Source organism: Rhinolophus sinicus, chromosome 5 (assembly GCF_057876585.1).
Source record: "Rhinolophus sinicus isolate RSI-liver-muscle chromosome 5, RSI-T2T, whole genome shotgun sequence".
Taxonomy (NCBI): Eukaryota; Metazoa; Chordata; class Mammalia; order Chiroptera; family Rhinolophidae; genus Rhinolophus; species Rhinolophus sinicus.
This window is the reverse complement of record NC_142505.1, coordinates 44,252,113-44,275,014: the sequence shown is the minus strand read 5'-3', so window position 1 is coordinate 44,275,014 and position 22,902 is coordinate 44,252,113. Positions and strand designations below refer to the sequence as shown.

At 34.9% G+C, this 22,902-nt stretch overlaps 1 protein-coding gene across 5 annotated transcripts in view; it reads right to left on the bottom strand.

Moving 5' to 3' along the window:
- The window catches only part of RAD18 (RAD18 E3 ubiquitin protein ligase), a 104,327-nt gene that overhangs the window by 38,836 nt on the left and 42,589 nt on the right, over nt 1-22,902 (bottom strand). For 3 of the 5 annotated variants that reach the window (XM_019748235.3, XM_019748237.3, XM_019748238.3), the window contains 5 exons: nt 22,431-22,457; nt 20,122-20,198; nt 18,753-18,813; nt 4,713-4,847; nt 24-198 (listed from right to left, as the gene is read on the bottom strand). In XM_019748235.3, coding sequence (XP_019603794.1) covers nt 24-198; nt 4,713-4,847; nt 18,753-18,813; nt 20,122-20,198; nt 22,431-22,457 — 475 coding nt within the window. The remainder of the gene's footprint in view (nt 1-23; nt 199-4,712; nt 4,848-18,752; nt 18,814-20,121; nt 20,199-22,430; nt 22,458-22,902) is intronic. The other 2 variants (XM_019748236.3, XM_074313051.2) reach the window with 1 other exon arrangement.

Genomic DNA, 22,902 nt, shown 5'->3' with positions numbered 1-22,902 from the left:
ATCAACTACTACGAGTTTCTCACCTATTGCATGAAGCTGATTCTGGTGAAGAAAGAGCTTCTTCTTGACTCTCAGTACAACTAGAAGAATCATCAGGTCTATCGGGCTCCAATTTTCCTGGAGAGCCCAGCTTTGATTGAGGGAAGTGATTTGTTACTGAGGGCATTTCTGAGAATTTCATTTGATTATCTTCCTGTCCTAGAAAGAAAAAAAGAAATGAAAAAAATTTTTTTTAAATCTACAACCTCTTTATGTTTATTGTTTCCACAACATTTAATATTGCTACTTGTACTTAGTAAAATAGAAGTTTATGTAACACTGATTGATAGTGAGAATCAGAATCAACATTGCAATGGTGTCATCTAATTATATTGTATTTCCAAATTAACTAATTTAAAAACAAAATTGCCTTTAAAACCAGGAGTGGGGAGAATCTTGTAATGCTAATGAGGCTTCTATTTACAGTATTACTAAAGAACTCCTGTATACTCACAGATCAGAGAACACTGATAAACATAAGAAGCATAACAAAAACGGATTAAAGTTTCAATTAATAAAAGAACCGCAATATTTGTCACTGATTACTATATGGTAGTGAATCTATCTGGACATTTTCTAAACCTGTCACATAGGATCAAATATTCACTATGAAAAAGGAAAACTAATCAGACATAACCAATATTTCCATTTGATCCAATACATGTCACATTTCTATGCATCCCTTGTCATATTATCAATTATGAGAGATCTCTTATTGCAGATAAAGGCCCAAGAAAGCTGGATCCATACAGGCACAAGGTTTCCAAGAATATGACATGCAAGTACGACCAAATATCTGCAAATATGAATCCAAAAAATAATATCTGTGAAAGATTCTTCAGTTCCCAGGACTCTCCTTCACAGTTAATTTCAGGACTGGACTCGGACTGCAATTGTGCTGTCTTTTAGATTCAGAAACTGAGTACTACACTTAACACGCAAGCCACGAGTGCTAATCGTATAGAGCCCCTTTTCATGAGTTTCTCATAGAGAAGCAGAGCTTTCATTCATCCAGGGTGCTTACAGAGGCAAGTGATGTTAACAAAGGACACTAAAAAGAATAGTCACAGTGTGTTATAAAGAGAAAATTTATGGAAAAAGACAAATTCTTCCAAAAAAAGCTTTCAAAGTCCATATAGCCAGGATTTTTCCAGAAATAATTGTAAGTTTTTGTTATACTGGAGAACAGCATACATCACAAGAGTACAATTTCTAAAAATAAGCTCCTGATGTTATCTGGCTTTCGATAAACGTAATCATCAACAAAACTGTACCCTCTAGTGTTTATCTGGGAAAAGGATAAAAGAAGGATCTCGTGGGGTGGCCATTAGCTCAGCTGGTGATCGTGGTGCTAATAACACCAAGGTTGCCAGTTCAATCCCCACATGGGCCACTGTGAACTTCACCCTCCTTAAAAAAAAAAAAAAAAAAAAAAAAAAAAAAGAAGGCTCTAGTCTCACAGCGACACCCAGGATCATGTTAAGAAGCATCAATCACCCAGTAAACTCAGTAAGTCCAGGTAACTCTATCACTCACCTGGCCAGGAGAACGCAGTCCTTGGCAAACCAGGGAACAGGAGCCTTTTCATATTAAAACTCTTATTTTTGCACCCGATTTACAATCTTCTCTTACTTCTTCCCCTCATATAAGCTTCTACCAGATAAATTCCCTCTTGGGGACAAATATCATTCAACAATTTATGGGCACTGACAGTCAATAATCCTTCATATCTCTCCACAGATCTCAGAAGAGGATCTCATTCAAATAGAACCCCAAAATATGAGGCTCCAACATCAAACCTCCCCGAAGACATGTGATAAAATCAATGAAGGTTTTACTTGAGAGAATACGCATCTTGTTCACCCATATTGGCACCTCAATGAGCAAGTTTATTCTGAAGGGCAAAATTACACATATACACATTTGTATGATGCCGTACAAAACCCAACTTTTCAGTCTGTGCCAGTCTGGCTTCCTCTCTCTCACACTGCCCACCTTTCCCAGACATGCACATTTATGCACAGCAATCTACCAGCAGCACTCATCCAAAGAGAGCAATATTTATGTGCATATATACATAACACATAACCTCTGAGTACAAGCAATCAATCACTTTCAAGAGAGCTTCAACCAATAAACAAAATGTTCTCCTAATCCGAGATATTAAGCCAGGTTTTCTCAGGAGCTAAACTACTTTCTAGGAATATCCTTGAACAACTGCATGAACAAATTCAAGGTGATCACAAAGACCATGAGGTATATACTCAGGCGGCAACCTACTAAATGACACCAGGAGAATTTACGAAAAAAATAAGGAATACAATAGCACCTGAAAGAATAAAATACTTAGGAATAAATCTAACCAAGGGGTAAGAGACTTGAATCCTGAAAAATACAAAACATTGATGAAAGAAATTAAAGAAGACACACATTAAATGAAAGACATCCTTTGTTCATGATTGGAAGACTTAATATTGTTAAGATGTCAAAACTAACCAAAGCAATCTATAAATTCAATGCAATACCAATGGCATTTTTACAGAAAAATCCATCCTAAAATTCACATGGAATCTCAAGGGACGCAAATAGACAAAATAATCTTGAAAAAGGAAGAATAAAGTTGGAGGACTCATACTTCCCAACTTCAAAATTTATTACGAAGCTACAATAATTAAAACTGGCATAATGACAGACACATAGGCTAATAGAATAGAACAGAGAATACAGAAATAAACCCTCCCATGTATGATCAATTGATTTTCAACAAGGATGCCAGAGCATTCAACGGAGAAAGGACAGTCTTTTTAACAAATGGTGCTCAGAAAACTGGATTATGTACCTCCAAAAGAATGAAGTTGGACCCTTACCTTATACCATATACAAAAATTAACTCAAAATGAATAAAAGACCTAGATATAAGAGCTAAAACTACAAAACTCTTAGGAAAAAATATAAAGAAAAATCTTCATGACATTGACTTGGCAACAGCTTCATTAATATAACACTAAAAGGAAAGGCAACAAAACAAAAAAGTGATAAATTGGATTTCATCAAATTTAAGCACCAATGTGCGTTAAAAGATAATATCAAGAAAGCAAAAAAACTACCCAGAAAATGCCTACAAACATTTGCAAATCATATATACAATAAGGGGATTAATATCCAGAATATATAAAGAACTCCTAAAACTCAAGGAAAAAAAAAAAAAAAAAGATTTAAAAAAATGGATAAAGGATTTTAACATTTCTCCAAGGACAAACAAAAGGCCAGTAACCATATGAAAAGATGCTCAACATCACTAGGCATTAGGAAAATACAAATCAAAACCAAAATGAGATACTACTTCATACCTACTACAATGGCTATAGTAAAAACAAGTGTTGGCAAAAATATAGAAAATTTGGAATTTTCAAGCATTGCTGGTGGCAATGTAAAACGGTGCAGCCACTGCGGAAAAGTTTGGTGGTTTTTCTATATGTAAATATAGACTTACCAAATGAGCAGAAATTCCACTCCTAGGTATATATCCAAAAAGAAATAGAAAGTAGAGACTTGAACAGATATTTGAAAACCAATGTTTATAGCAGCACTATTCACAATAGCCAAAAGGTAAAAACAACCCATTACAGATGAATGGATAAACAAAATATGGTCTATACATACAAAAGAATATTATTGAGCCATAAAAAGTAATGAAATTTTGCTATGTGCTACAACTTGAGGACCTTGAAAATATCATGGGCAATGCAATAAGCTATTAGGTTGGTTATTAGGCAGTTTCTGCAATTATTTTTAACCTTTTAAACCGCAATTACTTTTCCACCGACTTAATAACACAGAAGGACAAATATTATATGATTCCACCTATATGAAGTATGTAGAATAAGCAAATTCATAGACACAGAAAGTAGAATAGGGATTATGAGGAGCGAGGGGGACCGGGAAAGAGAGTTATTACTTAATGGGTACAGAGTTTTCACTGGAGATGATGGAAAAGTTTTGGGTGTAGAAGGTGGTGATGGTTATACAACTCTGTGAATCTATCTAACACCAATAAACTGTACGTACATTCACGAAAAGTTAAAATAATAAATCTTGCGTTATACATATTTTACCACGATAAAGAAAAAAATAAGGAATTTTCTTGTGCACTTTCCTCCGTTATGATTCTGTTTTGTTTACTGTTCCAAAGCCCTACCAATAGAACTATAAAATTAATCTCAAATTTTAAAATGAGTCAAAATTAAGGAATGTGCCATGTATTGGCATACCAAATATGTTAGTTTTAGATTTTTAGCAGAACATTTTGTCCAAAATAAATACCAGTGACCTATAACAAAAACAATTTACTCTTTGTAGGATAGCTAAGAATCTGCAGCAATAAATCCTACACCTAGAAAATATCCTCCAAGCTTACACAACAAAGAAACTTCTGATTTATCATTAACTGAAAGGAAGACAGACTTTAGAAACTGTGTCTTCAGGACATTCTCCCAATCATTTTTCCCAGAGTTATAAACCTAGTTTACATTCAACAACTGCTCTATCCCTAAAACTACTTTTTACCATTTCAAATATCTAATAGGTCCCAAGTACATTTCATTGGTTTAATTTTCTTTTTATACTGAAATAGTGAAATTCAACATTATTTGTTTTTAATTAAAGTCTCTTACCCATGCACACAGATAATAGTTTTTCTGTAGATTCATCTTCTTTTCTTACTTTTTTTTTTGACATTTCAACAGTTTTATTGTATCCTTTTTTGGCCTGATCCACCAGAAGCTGAAATTCATTCTGATGCTTTTTACCTGAAATTCAAGAGATCGTCTCAATAAAGCAAGGACTCTGAAAGTTATAAGTCTATGACAGACAAACTTACTATCAAAAGTGTACATGCTTGCTCATGAATCGCACCTTGGGAATCACTTGTAATAAATTTAAAAACTGACAAGCACAGGGGCTAGGAAGGAAATTGTGGAAGCCTTTTCTTTTTATCTTCTCCCTTCCTCAGAAACGAACATGGAAACATGACATTCCTAGTTTGCTACTGTAGGTTTCTTCCCAAACCCCATACTCTAGAAAGGCTTTTGATAGAGCATGAAAGATTCTGCTTTCTTAAATATATCCAAGAGACACCATTCTAATTTTCAAGACATAAAAGAATACTAAGATGAAGAACAGTAATTAAATACATAAAAGCAGAAGCCTCTAGGCAAGTTGGATTATAAAAACAAAGGATATCCACTTCAATTCTCCCTTTTGCTTCACATTTCTTGTCTGTTTCCCCTCAAAATCCCTTTAACAATCTAAGACCGTACCTCTACCACCAATCCACCTCATCTTAGGATGTTAAAATCACACCAATCTGAATTTACTATGACTTTCCAGGCTCCGAAAATAATTTAAGCCTGACCTCTATGTCACCATTAGCAATGTGCGTTAATTTAGTCAACAAAGAGTAGCCAGTCATTAGAGCATGACTTGAGAACATCTATTTGAGATTCTGAACCATGGACAAACAGCTGAGGTTGCATTCTCTTATCTAGCAACCTTAAACACTGAAGCCCTGGTTCAAAATGATGTCACAGATTCTGTAAAAATACATTTGAGAAAGAATCATACTGCAAATGCGTAAAACAAAGTTTTGAGACTGTTTTCATATAGTAACCCACATTTCACCTACAGCACAATACTAAGAATATCTAGGTATAGGGACAAATTTGTACTTCAAGTGAAAACTATGCACTTTGTAGGGCAACCGTTTCAGGATTCCAGTCATTTACTACCTTTGGGCTGTGTTACACCTCTGCAAATTGTAGATAACTGATTACAGTGGAAAATAACTCTTGTTGAGACATGCAAAATCCTGGCTGGTGATGTTTCAACTGATTTCCCTCCCCCACTGTGGAAGAAGCCAGTTTTGTCTCCATTTGCACATTCATTTCAATATTCCTGATCAATAAATGTGACTGTTCTTTGGACATCACGGAGAGACTGCTCCTAATTTCAATATATTTATGTGTATGGTATGTATATGAAACTCCCAGTGAAACAAATGTGTTAAGTTGTAAAATGTCTGGTAAATTTTAAACACGAGACTGGTTACAATTTCAGCAAAAGAAATATAAATTGACCATAAAGATTACTGGAAAAAGCTCTTTGAAACAGGTGAGATCCTATCTCATACACACGTTAGGTGATTTCTTTCAAGTCCTATTTAACTCCATGCATTTGAGCACAATTACTTTGTACTTCTTCAGCTCCCCAGAATCAGTGAGCTAAAACCATTGTATTAGCTTGTTAGGCAAGGGTAACAAAGTGCTATGGGGTCTCCATAATTTAGTTAGACCTGGTCTAGGCAGTTTCCTAGTATAAGGCCATGTCATTGTGTATCCACGGATTGGGGATTTAAGAATTACACATGTGCCTGATCACTGCACTGTACACATGAAGCTGAAGCTGAACAATAATGAATGTCAACTACAATTTATATGTGTGTGTGTGTGTGTTTGTGTGTGTGTATATATATATATATATAAAATATATGTATATATTATATATATTTATATTTACAAGAAGCAGAGTACATCATTAGGAATAGAGACAGTGGAAATGTAATGGCTGTGTGCAATGTCAGAGGGGTAATGGATGGGGGGTAAATCATAAATGTCTAACTATTACATTGTTTTGTGCACCTGAAACTAATAAAAAAAAATGTTAAAAAAAAAGAATTACACAAGAAACCTGCTAAAGTAATCTCATTAAGAGTTAAGGAAGCTTAGTGACTTTATCTTTTGAAGTAATAAAATCCCAGGTTTAAGAGATTTTCTTTTTCAAACCTAATTACGCCCACACCAAGGCTGGAAACCAAAAAGTAAAGGGCAGCCACTGCTCTGGCTTTGGCCCAAAAAGTGCAATAATTCCTGCTCAAAAAATGAACAATTTCTTATTCAGATATATAAATGTCAAATCACTGGGTTGTACACCTGAAATTAATTACCATGTTTCCCCGAAAATAAGACCTAGCCAGACCATCAGCTCTAATGTGTCTTTTGGAGCAAAAATTAATATAAGACCCGGTCTTATTTTACTAGAAGACCTAATATACTATATAATAAATATAATTAATATAACATAATAATATAATATAATACCGGGACTAGTATTAATTTTTGCTCCAAAAGACGCATTAGAGTTAATGGTCTGGCTAGGTCTTATTTTCGGGGAAACACAGTAATATTGTGTATCGACTGTACTTTAATAAAAAAAAGGGGAAAAAGAACAATGTCAAGAGATTATGACTAATAAACCTGTTCTCAGTCATCTCTTCACCTCATTTTAGGAGTCTGCCTGGCAAGGAGTACTTTAGAGTTTAAAATCTCAGTTCTGCTGGTTAGATGCCTTGAATTTACCTCTTAATAGTTTTAAGTGGCTCAGGTAGTTGCGGGAGTTGCTAAATAAGCCCACATTCAACCAGCTCATATTTTTTAAGATTTGTAATTTTATTTCTTCCTTTCAAATCTGTATGTTATTTCTCTTTCTTACCTTATCACGCTGGCTAAGACCTACAATACAATGAATAAAAGTGGTAGGAATAAACATCTCTACCTTTTTCCAAATCAGAAGAAAAACATTCAATATTTCACCTTTAAATATGTTAGTTGTAAGTTTTTCATAGATATACTTTATCAGACTGAAGAAATTCTAGTTTAGTGAGTTTTTATTATTAGTGGGTATTCCCACTAATACCCACTAAATGCTTATTCTGCATCTACTTAAGAAAATCGGTGTTAGTCTGTTAACACAGTGAATTATATTTATTATTTTTCTAACATTAAACTAATCTGGTATTCTCAAGATAAATCCCACTTGGTTATGATATATTACCCTTTCTATGTATGGCTGGATTCAATTTACTAAAATTTTGTTAGGGATTTTTATATCTATGTGCATGAGGAATATTGGTCAGAAGTTTTATGACACTGTCTTTGTCTGGTTTTTAGTTTCATAGAAACTTTGGCCTCATAAAATGAGGTAGAAAGTATTCCTTTTCAATCCTATAAAATTTATGTAGAATTGGTATTTTTCCTTCCTTATGTGTTTCATAGAATTCACCAGTGAGGTCTTTTGTACCTGGAGTTTTCCTCCTGAGAATGAAAATTCAATTTATTTAATAGATATACAGCTATTCAGCTTATCTATTTCTTCTTGAGTAAGGTTTAGCAATTTGTATCTTTCAAGGAATTTGTATCTTTTTAGTAATTTATGTCTTTTAGTAATTTGTGTCTTTCATTTCATGTGTGTTCTCAAATTTATTGGCATCAAGTTATTCATAATATTCCCTTATTATTCTTTTAATATCAGTAGGATACTTAAAACCGTGAGTTCCCCTCTTTTATTCCTCATATTGGTAATTTGTATTTTCTCTCTTTTTGCCCTGATCAGGCTTGTTTAAGGTTTATCAATTTTATTGCTCTTTACAAAGAGCCAGCTTTTGGTTTCATAGATTTTCTCAATTATTTTTCTGTCTTCAATTTCATTGCTTTCTGCTCTTTAATATTACCTTCCTTCTGCTTATTTAGAGTGGAATTTACTCTTCTTTTTCTAGTTTCTTAAGAATGAAAGCATAGATGACTAATTTAAAACCTCTTCTCTTTTCTAACATAAGTATTTAATGTTACACATTTCCCTTTAAGCACTGCTTGAGCTGCATCCCACACTGATATGATGTATTTTCATTTATATATTATATATATACCGTAATGTGTTTTTACCTCATCCAGTGTATTTTTCAATTCAGGTATGTTTGTCATAAAAAGAATTTCATTTGAGTCTTTTTTATACCATTCATTTCTCACCTCAGCAGGACCCCACTTTATTCTTCCTTCTTGATATATAGAGCATATTTGTAAATGCTGTTTGAACATTTTTGTCTGTTTCATCATCTCTGTCACTCCAGGGTCTGATTCTATTCATTGATTTTTCTCCTTTCTACGGATCTTATTTTTCTGCTTCTTTGACTTCCTGGTAATTTCAACAGGATACTGAATACTGTTAATTTTGTACTCTTGTTTGCTAGATTCTGTTCTATCCTTAAACAGCATTGAAGCTATCAGGCTATTTGGAATCAACTAAGTCATTTCAAGGCTTGCTTTCAAATTTTATTAAGGCAGATTATCAAGAGAATAAGAAGACAAGACACAGACCAGGAGAAAATATTTTCAAAAGATATACCTGATAAAGGACTGTTAACCAAAATATACAAAAAACATTTAAAAGTCAATTAAAAAATGAACAAGCTAATTAAAAATAGGGCAAAAGATCTGAACAGACACTTTACCAAAGAAGATATACACATGGCAAATAAGCATATGAAAAGATGCTCAACTTCATATGTCATTAGATAATTCTGCACATTAAAACAACAAGATACCATTATATACCGATTAGAATGGCAAAAATCCAAAACACTGACACCACCAAATGCTGGTGAGGATGTGGAGCAATAGGAATGCTTGCTCACTGCTGGTGGGAATGCAAAATGGTACAGATACTTTGGAATATAATTTCTTACAAAACTAAAGATACCTTATGATTCAGCAATCATACTTTAGTATTTACCCAAATAAGTTGAAAACTTATATCCACACAAAAATCTGCACATCAGTGTTTATAGCAGCTTGTCATAATGTCCAAAAGAAACAACCAAGGTGTCCTTCAGTAAGTAAACTGATAAATGAACTGTGGTACATCCAGAAAATGGACTATTATTCAAGGCTAAAAAGAAATGAGCTATCAAGCCATGAAAAGACACAGAGGAACTTTAAATGCATATTACTAAGTGCAAGAAGACAATCTGAAAAGACTGTATACACCGTGGAACAGACAAAATTATGAAAACAATAGAAAGATAAGTGGTTATCACAGGTTAGGGAGGACGGAGGGATGAATAGGGGAGCACAGCAGATTTTTAGAGCAGTAAAATTATTCTATATGATACTATAATGGTAGATACATGTCATTATGTACTTGTATAAACCCATAGAATATGTAACACCAAGAGTGAACCCTAATGTAAACTATGGACTTTGTGACAATGATGTGTCAATGTAGGTTCCATTATAACAAATGTACCACCCTAGTGGGGGATGTTGACAATGGGAGAGACAGCACACGTGTGGGATCGGGGAGATATAGGAACTCTCAGTATTTTCCACTCAGTTTTGCTATGAACCTAAAAGTGCTCTAAAAAATAGTTTCAAAAAATCTTTTTATTAGGGAAAATTAGAACAGCCATTAGTCTAAAGAAGGGTCAGCAAATAACAGCCCAAGGGCCAAATTTAACCTATGAGCTATATTTATATGGCCCTCTAAGAAGGGTTTTTATATTTTTATAAAGAATTATAAACAAACAAACAAGAACATGTGACAGAGACCATATGTAGCCGGCAAGGCCTAAATATTTATTATCTGGCCCTAAGGTAATTTAGCCCAACTACTAAAGCAATAACACCTTTCTGAGGATTCTGCCTGATACCCTATATATATCACAAGGTTTTTTCTACTAGGGTTGGTGTTGGATTTAAACCCTAGTAGAAAAAATATATATTATCACAAGATTTTTTATACTAGGGTTGGTGTGGGATTTGTTATTGCTGTTCCTTGCCCTGTGTCAGCTCCAGAAATTGTTCCAGAGCTAATCCTTTCAAGTAGTCTTTCCTTGGCCTAAGGCACTTTCCTCTCATTCCTGTGTAGATTGCTACTGTGCTTCCCTGAAAATAAGGCCTAGCCGGATAATCAGCTGTAATGCATCTTTTGGAGCAAAAATTAATAAAGATCTTATTTTCAGGGAAACGGGAGGCAGGCAAAGGCTTTTAACAGGATCTTTCTACCAATCTTTACAGAGCTCTCTTTCTCTGCGGTTCCCTCCTCTTTGATAAGCTGTTCCACAAATTCTAGACACCCTGGCCTCCTACAACTTTGATTTGCTTTACCTACTCAGTGATACCACCAGATTATTTTGGGGTCCCCCATCCAGTACCTGAAAACTGCCTAAAGGCAGTAAGCTGATAGAACTGCAGAGTTCACCATCTTGTTTTCTTTCTTTTAGGAATCAGTCCTGTGCTATTTTTTCCCAATATCTAAAAAACCATAGTTTTCATTCAGTTTTCTAGTTTATGAATGAAGGAAAAGTAAATACAGTCTCTGTTACGCCATCTAAGCTAGGTGCAGAAATCTCCATTTATTTTGAATTTTTTCTTTTGGAAAACAGTTGTTTTCTGTCATAAATAAGATTATTTGTTAACATGCAATGGATTTATTATTTTTAAGAGTTAATAATTCTTTTTGAAATTTCTTGGTTTTAATTTTCCTTTGAACCATGAGTTATTTGGAAGTGTAATGTTTCGTTTTCAAATACTTGGCAATTTTCCAGAGGGCTTTGTACTGATTTCTAATTTAATTCTATTGTGGTCAGAGAATATACTTTGTGTGCTGAATGAATGCACACGTGAACCTTCGGACCACTAGGGCTCTCTCTGTGCTCTCTCTCCTCTCCAGCACTGTCCTGCCAACTCGAGCTCCTTTGATTTCCCTGTTCTTAGTTCTTTTTTCTTCATTCAGAGACCACCAGGTTCTGCCAGGGATCCCCCTGCCGGCACTGCAGCCTGAACACGCTATTACAGGGCTCATTCTCATTCTTTCCCCACCTCTCACATATTCCTGTCCTTTGTAACCTAGTGTTCAGAGCATCAAAAACCACTGTTTCATATGATTCGTATGTTTCTGGGGGTAAGGGTGTACCAGGTACCTATTACTCTATCTTGGCCAGAAGTAGAAGCCCTCTAAGTTTTCATTTGAAATATGACATATACCAATAGATATAATACACGTCAACAAAAGCTCTTTTGTGTTCTTGATCATTTTGAAGTGTGTAAAGAGGGTTTTGGAGAACCGAGAACTTGCTGTCAACGATGGCGTGCCCCAGGCTGAGCGTTAGGCTGCTTGCTACAGCACTCTTCTTCCAGATCCTCTCCTCTAGTCAGTACACGCACACTAAACCTGGAAGCACAAGTTAGTTCGACTCACCCATTCACGCCTACTTCCCTTTTCCACACTTGGATATCTACTAGAGACCAAAACTCAACACAAACAAAATAGGAATTTGGATTCCTTGTTCCCAGCCACAATCCTCCCCTGGTTTCATTCTCAGTAAATGGCACCATTATTTCCCCAGTTGCTTAAAGCAAAAATGCAGGAGTCATTCTTGATTCCCCTTTCAGCCGTTCCCCCATGCAAATTCACCAGCGAGAACTACTGGCTCTACTTCAAACGTCTATATTGCTATCACTCTAGACTAGGCCATAGCTTTGGAATAATTTACTACAGTAGCCTCACTTCATTCAGGTCTCACATATCACATCTCCTTTTTCAAAAGGACTTTCCTGACCACCAAATCTAAACAGCAGCTCCATTACTCTACCCCCGCCTTACGTTTCTTCAGAGTACATATCACTCACTATCTAACTCCTACACAAATTACTCATTGGCTTACTGTCTGACTATTCCCATTCAAATGTAAGCCCCATGTGGGCAGAGACTTGGTCTGTTTAATGCTATATTCCCAACACCTAGAATACTGTCTGGGATGCAGTAATTGGTGATCAATAAATATTTCTTGAATGATGAACCTCCAGAATGGTTTACTTACTATTTCTTGCTGCCTTACAACTTATTGTCTATTCGACAAATATCATGGTCTTTTTAAATGTATATAAAATCCTGTTACTTATCTTTTGAAGTCCTCCAATGATTTCCCACTGCACTAAGAATAAACCCCAAAACAAAACCTTACAAAGTCTTCCATCACCTGGGCCTCCCACCCTTATCCCACTCGCCCCCTCACTCACTACTCCAGCCACACTTACCTCCTTTGTTTCTACGTTAGGGTCTCTGCCCTTGATGTTCTCTGTCTAGAATACTCTTCCTGTAGGTCTGTGAATGGCTGACTCTTTATTTTTACTTTATTTAACTCATGGCTCATTTCAAATGTCCACTTCTCAAGAAAAGCCTTTTCCTGACTACCTTATCTAATGCCCCCCATAATTTCTATCAAATTACTGTTTTATTTCTTTACAGAATTTGCCACCTAAAACCATGTTGTCATCTGCTGATTTATGTTATTTATCTGTCTGCTACTAGAATGAAAGTTCCATGAGAAGAGAAATCTATGTTTCTTATTCACTGCTGTACGCCCAATACACAGAATAGCAGCTGACACATAGATGCTCAATAAATACTTATTGAATTAATGAATGACAAAACAAAAGAACAAAGGAATAAATTAACTATGCTAAAATGCCTTGCCTATTTAATAAGATTAAGCTGGTACACCCAGGAAAAGTTTCAGAAGATAACCAGAGTGCTCACTGAAGTTGTTTTCTTTTCTGGCAGAGTATAAAACTATATTTCACCAAGGAAAGAGCATGAAGATTCCAAAAATATGTTTGTCATGGAGGTTATGCAAGTAGAGTAACTTTCCATCAGGCTAAGATTCTGCCTCTTACTGGAACAATTAACAGTCTTAAGATGACTTATCAAAAGCATCTGATCGCTGAACTGCACAGGTAACTCAATAAACTCATTTGATTCAACCTCTGTATTAAATACACTTTCTACAGAAAGATCAAAATGACTGATTTCACTGTTTCTTTACTTTACTGAAAGAGGAACTTCTGACTATAAGTCTATCCAAAAGACTGTTTAAAAACAAAGATATCACAAAACTACCAAAGTAGCCCATATGTGAAATTATGCTTTTTTGAAAGCACTAAAATCTGAAACTAAAGCTTACCTCTCAAAAAAGAAGTTCCCAACATACAAATTACCCACTCAGATTCAAAGCATGGTATACTGCAAAAGCCTTAGCATTGGGTACTTCGTAAACCTGGGTTTGATTTGCAGCTCTGCTTTTTACTTAGCTATATGGGCAATTTATCTAATGTTTCTAAGTCTCAGTTTCTCTCACTGTGAAACAGGACAATACTCGCTTCATAGAGTTGCTGTGAGGACTAACACAATAACATTTGTGGAACTCCTGGGACAGAATATGTATTCAACAATTGTGATTCTTTTCTCCCTTCCTGTCTTTTCTTTTAAAAAGTGACAAAGCATAAATGAGTAGAAGAAAACTCTGCACAAGTCCGAAGACAGGAGGTAGTTGAAGCATGGTTGACACCTTAGTTTGGAAGACAGAACTAAACTTATATACTTCTTTTCAAAAGTAAAGTAAAATAGAATAGTGAGAGATGTAGAAAAATATTTGTTTTTCTCTTAGCTTATTTTTTATAGGCTTGATAGGCTCTGATAAAAACTATGGTGACTCTCCCATCTTCACCTATTCATTCACTTGGTCAAAAATGTACTGAGACCTAACTGTGTTCAAGACCCTGGAGATAAGGCAGTGAGCAAGAGAGAAACATTTGCTCCACTGCAGATCTTACTTTCATATAGGAAGAAAATACTGTTAAATACTCTTATGGGTTGAATGGCGTCTCCCCAAATTTCCTATGTTGAAGTACTAACGTCCCACACCTCAGAACGGGACCTTACTTGGAGACAGGGTTTTAGAGAGGTTGAAGCAAGTTACACTGAGGTCGTTAGGGTGAGCCCTGATCCAACATGACTGGTATATTTATAAAAGGGATGCAGACATGCAGCGAGAGAAGATAATGTGAAGAGACACAGGGAGAAGCCAAGGAAAGCGGCCTGGAACAATAAAGAGGCAGAGAGGCGTGAAACAAATCCTTCCTCACAGCCCTCAGAAGAAACTAACCCTGCTGACAGCTTGATTTTGGACTTCCAGCCTCCAGAATTGTGAGACAATAAATTCCTGTTGTTTAAGCCTCCCAGTCTGTGGTACTTCATTATGAAAGCTCTAGCAAACTAAAACTCATAATTAGGAATTAATTAGAAATTAATCACACAATTAATAACCATTGTGGCCAACCTATCAAAAAACTTTCTTATACCCTTGTTTTATTTTTTGTCTTTTTCATTTATCCCTTTCTAAAATACTAGTAGAATATAAACTCCAAGAGGGTGGACTTTAGTTTGTCTTGTTCATTCCTTCATTCATTCCCTTCATTCATTTCTGGGTATCCCCAACACCCAGAAAGTGTCTGGCACATGTTAGTACTCAAAAAACTCGTGCTGAATGAAAAAGCACAAGATGATGTAAGTATATATAAAAGGGAAACCTGACTGTCTGGGAGATCACAGAGGGTTTCCCATGGAAACTGAAAAGCTGATTAAGACTTAGGAAAGTAGATGGGGCCACAGAGGCAATGTACAGGAGACAATTCCAGACAAAGAGAGAAGAGGGTAACAAAGGCCCTGCAGCAGCAAAGAACCTGATAAAGGAACAAAGATAACCAGATTGTTCAGAATATAAGGAATAAGGGAAAGAGACATGGCTAGAAGGAGGCAAGTCCGGATACAGAAAATGATAGATTTCATGTATTGAAAAGCCACTGGAAAGTTTTTGACAATGGCGGGAAGGCAGCAAGCATGAATATGAGTAGTATGATCAGAAAATGCACCACTGTTCGAAGACAGTCTGGCTTCCGAGGATTAATGAATCAAGTGAGTAAAGAATAGAGATGGGGGACGATTACTGGTTAGGAAGCAATTGTGATTAGAATAGTGACAGAGACAGAATAAGAAATACATGAAATCAGAAGATACTTAGAAGACAGAGATTGACAAAAGATAATAAACTGAACATGGGTAGGTCGGAAAAGGGAAAAACGTTATATATGAAGGACAAAAAAACACAATGGCAAGATAATTAAAGACAATAATGCTGGAAGGTAGAAGAGAGTGAAAAAAAAAAACCTTCAAAATTTGAAGGGAAAAATCTTTACAAAGTAAAATTGTACACTTAGTCAAATAATCAATCAATAGCAAAGGCGTTATTTCCAGTTACGTATGATCTCAAATTTTCTTCCATATACCCTTTTCCTCAGGGAGTCTCCTGAAAAATATATTCCACCAAAACCAGGAAAGAGAAGAGGTAGATTTGGATGATGAAATAAGTGAACTGACACAGGAAGGAGGAGAGCACGATACCGAGAAGGTTGGCGAAAGGAAATTCCAAGAGAGCACCCATGGAGGAGGTTTGAAGAGCAACCAGAGTAGAATGCAATAGGGCAACCGTAAGAAAGGCTGGGGGCTGCTTCAGGCAAAATGTTCCTGAGAAAATAATTGGTTGATAAACAATCAATGTGTTTAAGTGTATTAGAAAGTGATTTACATTTCTGGTGGAAAGTTTAGAGATATATTAATACTAGATAAATAGAAAACTAAGCAAATAAAATTATTAATTATAGGAAAAAGAGAATGCTTTCCTGACAAGCATTATAACTGTAGGGGAGGAAAAATAATTTTCCCTCCAACCTTCTTAGTTCTTTTCTGGAGCCCCTATAACAAGACAGATTAACAAGAGAAAAACAAATAGAAGTTTATTAACATGTACACCTTATGTATACATGGAAGACACCCACAGAAAAATGAGTAACTCTTAGAGGTGGCTTAGGACACTGGCTTACATACCACCTTCAGGTAGAAGGAAGGAAGGAAGGAAGGAAAGAAGGAAGGAAGAAAGAAAGGAAAGGAAGAGAAAAGAAAGGTGTGTGAAAGGTTAGTTAGGCAGGTGACTTGGAAAGACAAGATAAACTAGAGTAAGGTGTATTACACAGATTTTAGTCAGTGCCTCCTCCACTGATATGAAGACTAACATCTCTAGGGATAGAGAGGGAAGGAAGGACAGACAGACACCTTTGTAAATTTATGTCCTGCTTTTAGGCAAATAGGAGGAAGGCACAGAGCTTTTTTTAAAAATATCTGCTTCTTCTCAATTGCCTTCAGCTGAGAGTAAGTAATACTTATGCCATAGTGGCATATTTCGGGAATAGCATATTCTGCTACCGTTCAAAACATATTATAATACTTATGTTGCCTGGTTCAAACTATAAACAATGTATCTAACCTAATATTAAACTCACAAAAAATTATCACAATAATCAGAGTATGGGAGGGAGGCAAAGATAGGAATCAGGATGTATAAAAGGACTAAATCTTCATTTTTCATATTAGGACATCAATCAATAGTTAACATGAAAAACGGAAACACTTCATGAAATAACAGGAAGAACAATCTTTTCTTAAAAATGAAAGAAATCATCAAAACAAAAGCCAAAAGGCCTGATAGTTGTTACCTCCAGGGAATGGGAATGGAAACAGGTTGGTGGTGGAGGCAGGAGATTTTTGTCTTTTATAATAAGCCTTGTAGAATTACGTGTTTTTTTAAAATGGCATGCATGTAAAACATTAATAAAAATATTTAAAAGGAGAGATATCAATATTGTATTTGGAGCCCAACAGTAAATCAAAATGTATAACTAAACTATAATGCAGACTAAGCACTTAAGCTTTAGGAAGTGCCTGAAAGCCTTTTTTTTTTTCTTTTTTAAGGATAAACTGGTTTATTTTAGGACTAATTAATTAAACATGACCTATTTAGTAAAGTTAAGCTTTTTTAGGATATTTAAATGGTGGGCAACAGATATTTGTGTATTTTCTTGCCTGTATCTAATCCACTTTTTCCTTAGTGTGGCATAATTGTGAGATACCATCTTTTTGGTGATTTAAATTACTTTTTGTCCATGCAGATTTTCTGGTTTCCTTTTATTACAGGCCTCAGCTTTGCCAATTCAGTGATCATTTGATGTTCCCTATCTTCTGTCTCACAAAAATCGCTGTGGCTTCCCAAAAGTAGATCAAAAAGAACCACACCATATTTATCTTTCTAGGAAGAGTTGTGATTTTGTCGTTCAGCCTACGGTTCGTGACTCTTCTCGGCTGCTTTTCCTAATCTGTAAGGCACGGGCCATCACACCTACATTTAGTGCCTGAGTACTTCATCCTCCCTCCTCAAACAGACCATTGCTGAATCTGCACCTTCAAAGCTTAGGAACTGAAAAAACAAAATTCTCTTAGCACCACTAAAACACATTATGTACGGGCTACTCGTTCAACAAACATTTATTAACTATCTACTGTTTCCCAGGCATTTACATTTAAATTTAAACTAAAATAAACTAAAAACAAATTAAACAAACAACGAATAACAGCTATCTACCAGACAAAACAGTGAAGTGCTGGCCCTAGGAAAGAGATATACAAAGGCCACTTAAGGAAAAGGGAATGATAAAGGTGAAAAGATGGTAATGACTAACAAAATGAAAACTATTTTTGGCACAAATTTGCAAGCTATGAAAAAGTGCTGAAATTCTTTACAGAAGAACTGCCAGTTGCATTGAGTGGCCTGAGGAGAGGATGGGAAGTCAGCAATGTTTCCATTTTAATCCCATTATCTTCTCACAGAGATGCTTTGAAACCAACTAATTAATATTTGCAAAGTGCTGAGTGATAAGCTCAAAGTAAAATGTCAGTCACAAATCCAAAAGTAGGCACACAGACTTATAAAAAAAGGTCAATGTCTAAGTAAACAACTAAAATTCAGTCTATTAAATAACATTAACACAAGTTTGTATTAAACATTAATGTAAAAAATGTATTTTAAAAATTTACTTAAGGTGCAAAAACCTGTGACCCAAATTCTTTGCAAATAAAGACAACATCGCACTACTTACGATAATTACTATGAATTTCATCTATTTCCTTTTCTGTTTGGTCCTTTGTAAAAAACATTACCTAAAAAAAATCCAAAAATTCTTAATTAGAAACTCAGTAACAAAAATAGAAATCGGTACTATAAACTTTAAAATCTCACATGTGGATGGTTAAAATAGAGGAAAATAATTTCTCATATCTGTTTTATATAGACCTAGGAAAAATAACTCCTGTGTATTTCCCTTGAATATTATAATTAGTGTACACTATACTCACTACTTATTTCTCATCAGTAGAAAACGCCAACACTGATTCCATTAGAATATATGAAGTATTAATACAACAATCAATTAAATTTCCTATTTTCAACATTTAATTTTTCACATGCATTAATACAACAGGTAACACTTTAAACTCCAAGACTGTGGACATTTAGAAGATCATCAATAAGGCAGATCTTCTTGTTTGCCTTCTTTTTTCCAACCTAACGTCCCCAAGTCTGTAAGAAATGTAATATACAGAGAAAATGCAATAATACAAGACCTATGTGTAATTTCTAGTTCCACTTTTTAAAATCAGATTTAAAAGATCAGAAATCTACTTACATGATTCATTAGTCTCCATCTTACACTTAGCACACAGGTAATAAAGTCAATGAACATTTCATTTTTTTCTACTGATTATAAACTTATCTCCTTCCTTAAAGTCATTGCTTTCCTAACAAACCCATTACTAAATCAAACAGAAAGAAAGAAGAAAAAAAAAGTCTACTTGGGAGAGCCCAAAACACTTCCTCCTGTGTCTTAGGACACAATGACTATTTTCTTCTTTGATACCCTTTCCTCAAGTTTTGGACCATCATCAAGCTAGAGGAAGGTAATAGTGAGGAATTTTAGGTCTCTGATTCCCTCAACAAGCTCAACAGATACTCAATCCTCATAAACTCTTACAATTACTTAATTTCTCGATGAGTATAATCATAGAATTGCAGAATGCCAGAGCTAAAAGGGGATCTTAGAGATAACTGAGCTCAACTTCTGAATTTTACAGAGGAAGATGGTAAGAACCACAGAGGTTAAATAGATTATCAAATGCAACCAGCAGAGAAAAGTTTCAATATCGAGGCTACTTGATATATTGGCATATGCTTTTTTTACAAGACTATAACTTATTAATAAACTCTACTTTAGATTGCATTCTGTTCTAGAAGACTGCTAAATATGAGAGAATTCTGTGCTAAAAATGAGCTGCAAGTAAATCACAATACATTAAATGGAAATGTATTCCAGTACATTTCCCACTGAACAGATTTAATACTGGCTTGCTTTAATTTTAATAGGGTATTCAACTTTTATTTCTGCCCATATACTTAAATAGACTATAACATACATTTTCACTGAGTTTACTAGCTTCAAGACGCATCCTGGTCTTCTCCAAATTTTCAATTTCTTGAACTATTTCAGCAGCTGTTAAAATAAAGACATTTAGCCAATGTTAATTACATGGTTTTATTCCTTGTATGATGGTTATGGAAGTTGTTGACAATAAAAATGGGTGATGGGTATATGTGAATTCCTGGTCCCATTTTTATTATTTTTCTGTAAGTCTAAAGTTTATTATTTCAAAATAAAAGGTTAAAAAAAATAACAGAGCTAAAACACTGAACTTTCTTACACACTCAGTTTAAAATATAACCAGAAAAGTACAGTAAAGTCACTGTGCTCTTTCCTTTAAGCATATAGGTATAGACAGTAGTCTCAATGGAATATGAAAATTCATTTGTTAGTGTGAATTCAATTCTTAGGGGATATCCACTCAAAATCCAATATACTGAATGTGGTACAACAGGCTACTTTTCAAGGAAAGACAGAGGTCTACAAATACCAGTGGGAAAATAGCCTTGCCTCCAGAACTTTTGTTAGTAAGTGTAGTTACCAATCACAAACATCAAAGATCAGGAATACATCCTATCACATATATAAATGCCTTTGAATGCAAATAGCATGGAATTTACAAATGCTATCTTTCTGCCTCCAAAGTCAACATATTAAAACTGAAAAACATGGTATAGAAAATCTACAATCCCTTACACACATTTATACACAAAAAGATGCTATGTCTGGAATTTGCTTCAAAATACAATGTAAAATCTCATAATATTATACTCAAAATGTCCAGGATACAATAAAAATACTTGCCATAGTAAGAAGCAGGAAAATCACAACTTGAATGAGAAAAGACAACAGCGAGACGACTCAGGTAAGAATATTAAAGTTACCATAATAAATATGCTTCAAAAAGCAATTAGGAACACTTGAAACAAAAGAAAACAAAACTGCTTCTATATGTAATACTTTTATGACAGCAGTAGGTCCATGATAAAAATATTTTTAAGTATAAATGTTACTTTTAAGATATTATTGCACTTAAAAAGGGGGTTACTACATGACAAAAATTGGAAAGTAAAACAAATTAACCCCACTGCATATCGAATAAATAACATAACCACAATGAAGGAAGAAAAAAAGGAACTTATGAACACAATATTTGACGATATACCCTCAGTCCAGCACAAGGGGGAGGGAAGAGGGAAGGCTGGGTAGGGAGGACTAAAATCAATCCGGAATTTTCTTATAAGCAGATCTGTTTTGCAGCGGTATAGTAGTATAGATGGAGCAATTCTGAAAGTATTTTTGATGTATTATAGACTTGAACTAATTAGTAAATGTGCTGATGCTATTGGGAGGTAAGATTATCTCTATGGAAAAAAAGAGAAATACATATATGGAATAGAGAAAGTTAATGAAGAACCCTATAGGGTTGGATCTGAAAGTAGAGGTATTGATATGTTTTCATGATTTATAGTTTATATAAATGTAAATGGACTTACATGTGAATTACATATGTAGTATGCATGCCACACACGTGTATGTGTGTGTGTGTATATATGTGTGTGTGTATATGTGTGTGTGTATATATATATATATATATCCATGTATACCTATGTTTATGTATGCTAATATTCCTGAACTCCATCTGCTAAAAGACGTTGAAGCAAAGGTACCGTATCTTGGTTTCCCTCAGAAAGAAGCAAAGCTCCTCGAGGGAAATGGTTGATTCCAGGACTGGGACAAGGAAGGACAAGATGAGCCTGCACTATCTTGCCATATGCTAAACACAAGGAAACAGTAAATAATAATAATAATAAATAATTGGGGCATGTCACAAGGAAAAGGAATCAGCATAAAGCAGCTCCCACTAGTCGAATCTGGAAAAACATAAACACAAAAATAATTAGGGATGGGAGTAAGTTATAAATCTGTGAATCTACATTGATAATAGACAAAGACAAAAAACAAGGGCGGGTTCTTGTTTGCAGAATCACGGCAAGTGGCAAATGGCAAATGTGGATGGAGTGCTGAAGTTAGAAAATCATCATTTTGCAATCATCACAGAAAATATTAGTTCAGGCAAACTTACCAAAGAATGCTAAATATGGGGGTGAAATTTTAATGAGGTACACGATATTTACATGGTCTTCAAGTGTTTCTCTACAGATTTGTTATTAGTAGCAAGTGGGGAAATTACACAACGGAGAAACTGACAGGGTGATCAAACCTGCCATCACATATGAGAGGCACAAAGATGTCAAACACCTCTCAATGTATCTGATACACTGAGGACAAAACAGCACTTACACAGTATTCTGTCTGGGAAGGTACAACCTGAAAACACAAGACAAAGTCAAAGTGAGAAACGTTCTATATGGGGAAAAAACAACAACTATTCTTTTAAAATGCCTATGCCATAAAAGACAAAGAAAGGCTTAGGAACTGTTCCAGATTGAAAAGATATTAGAACTAAATGCAGTACATGATCCAAAGCTGGATCAGTATGTACAGGAGGGGGGAAAAAATCTATAAAAGCCATTATTGGGTCCACTGTTGAAACTGCAATAGAGATGATAGATTCAAGTACTGTAACAAAGTTGAATTTACTGAAATTGATACCTATACTGTGGCAATAAAAGAGAATATCCTTTTTCTAAAGAAAAATACAATGAAGTATTTAGGGGTAAGGAATCAAAGATTACACAACTTATCTCAGACGGTTTAAGAAAAAAATGTGTATAAAGACAGACACACATAAACACATGTATACATTCATAGA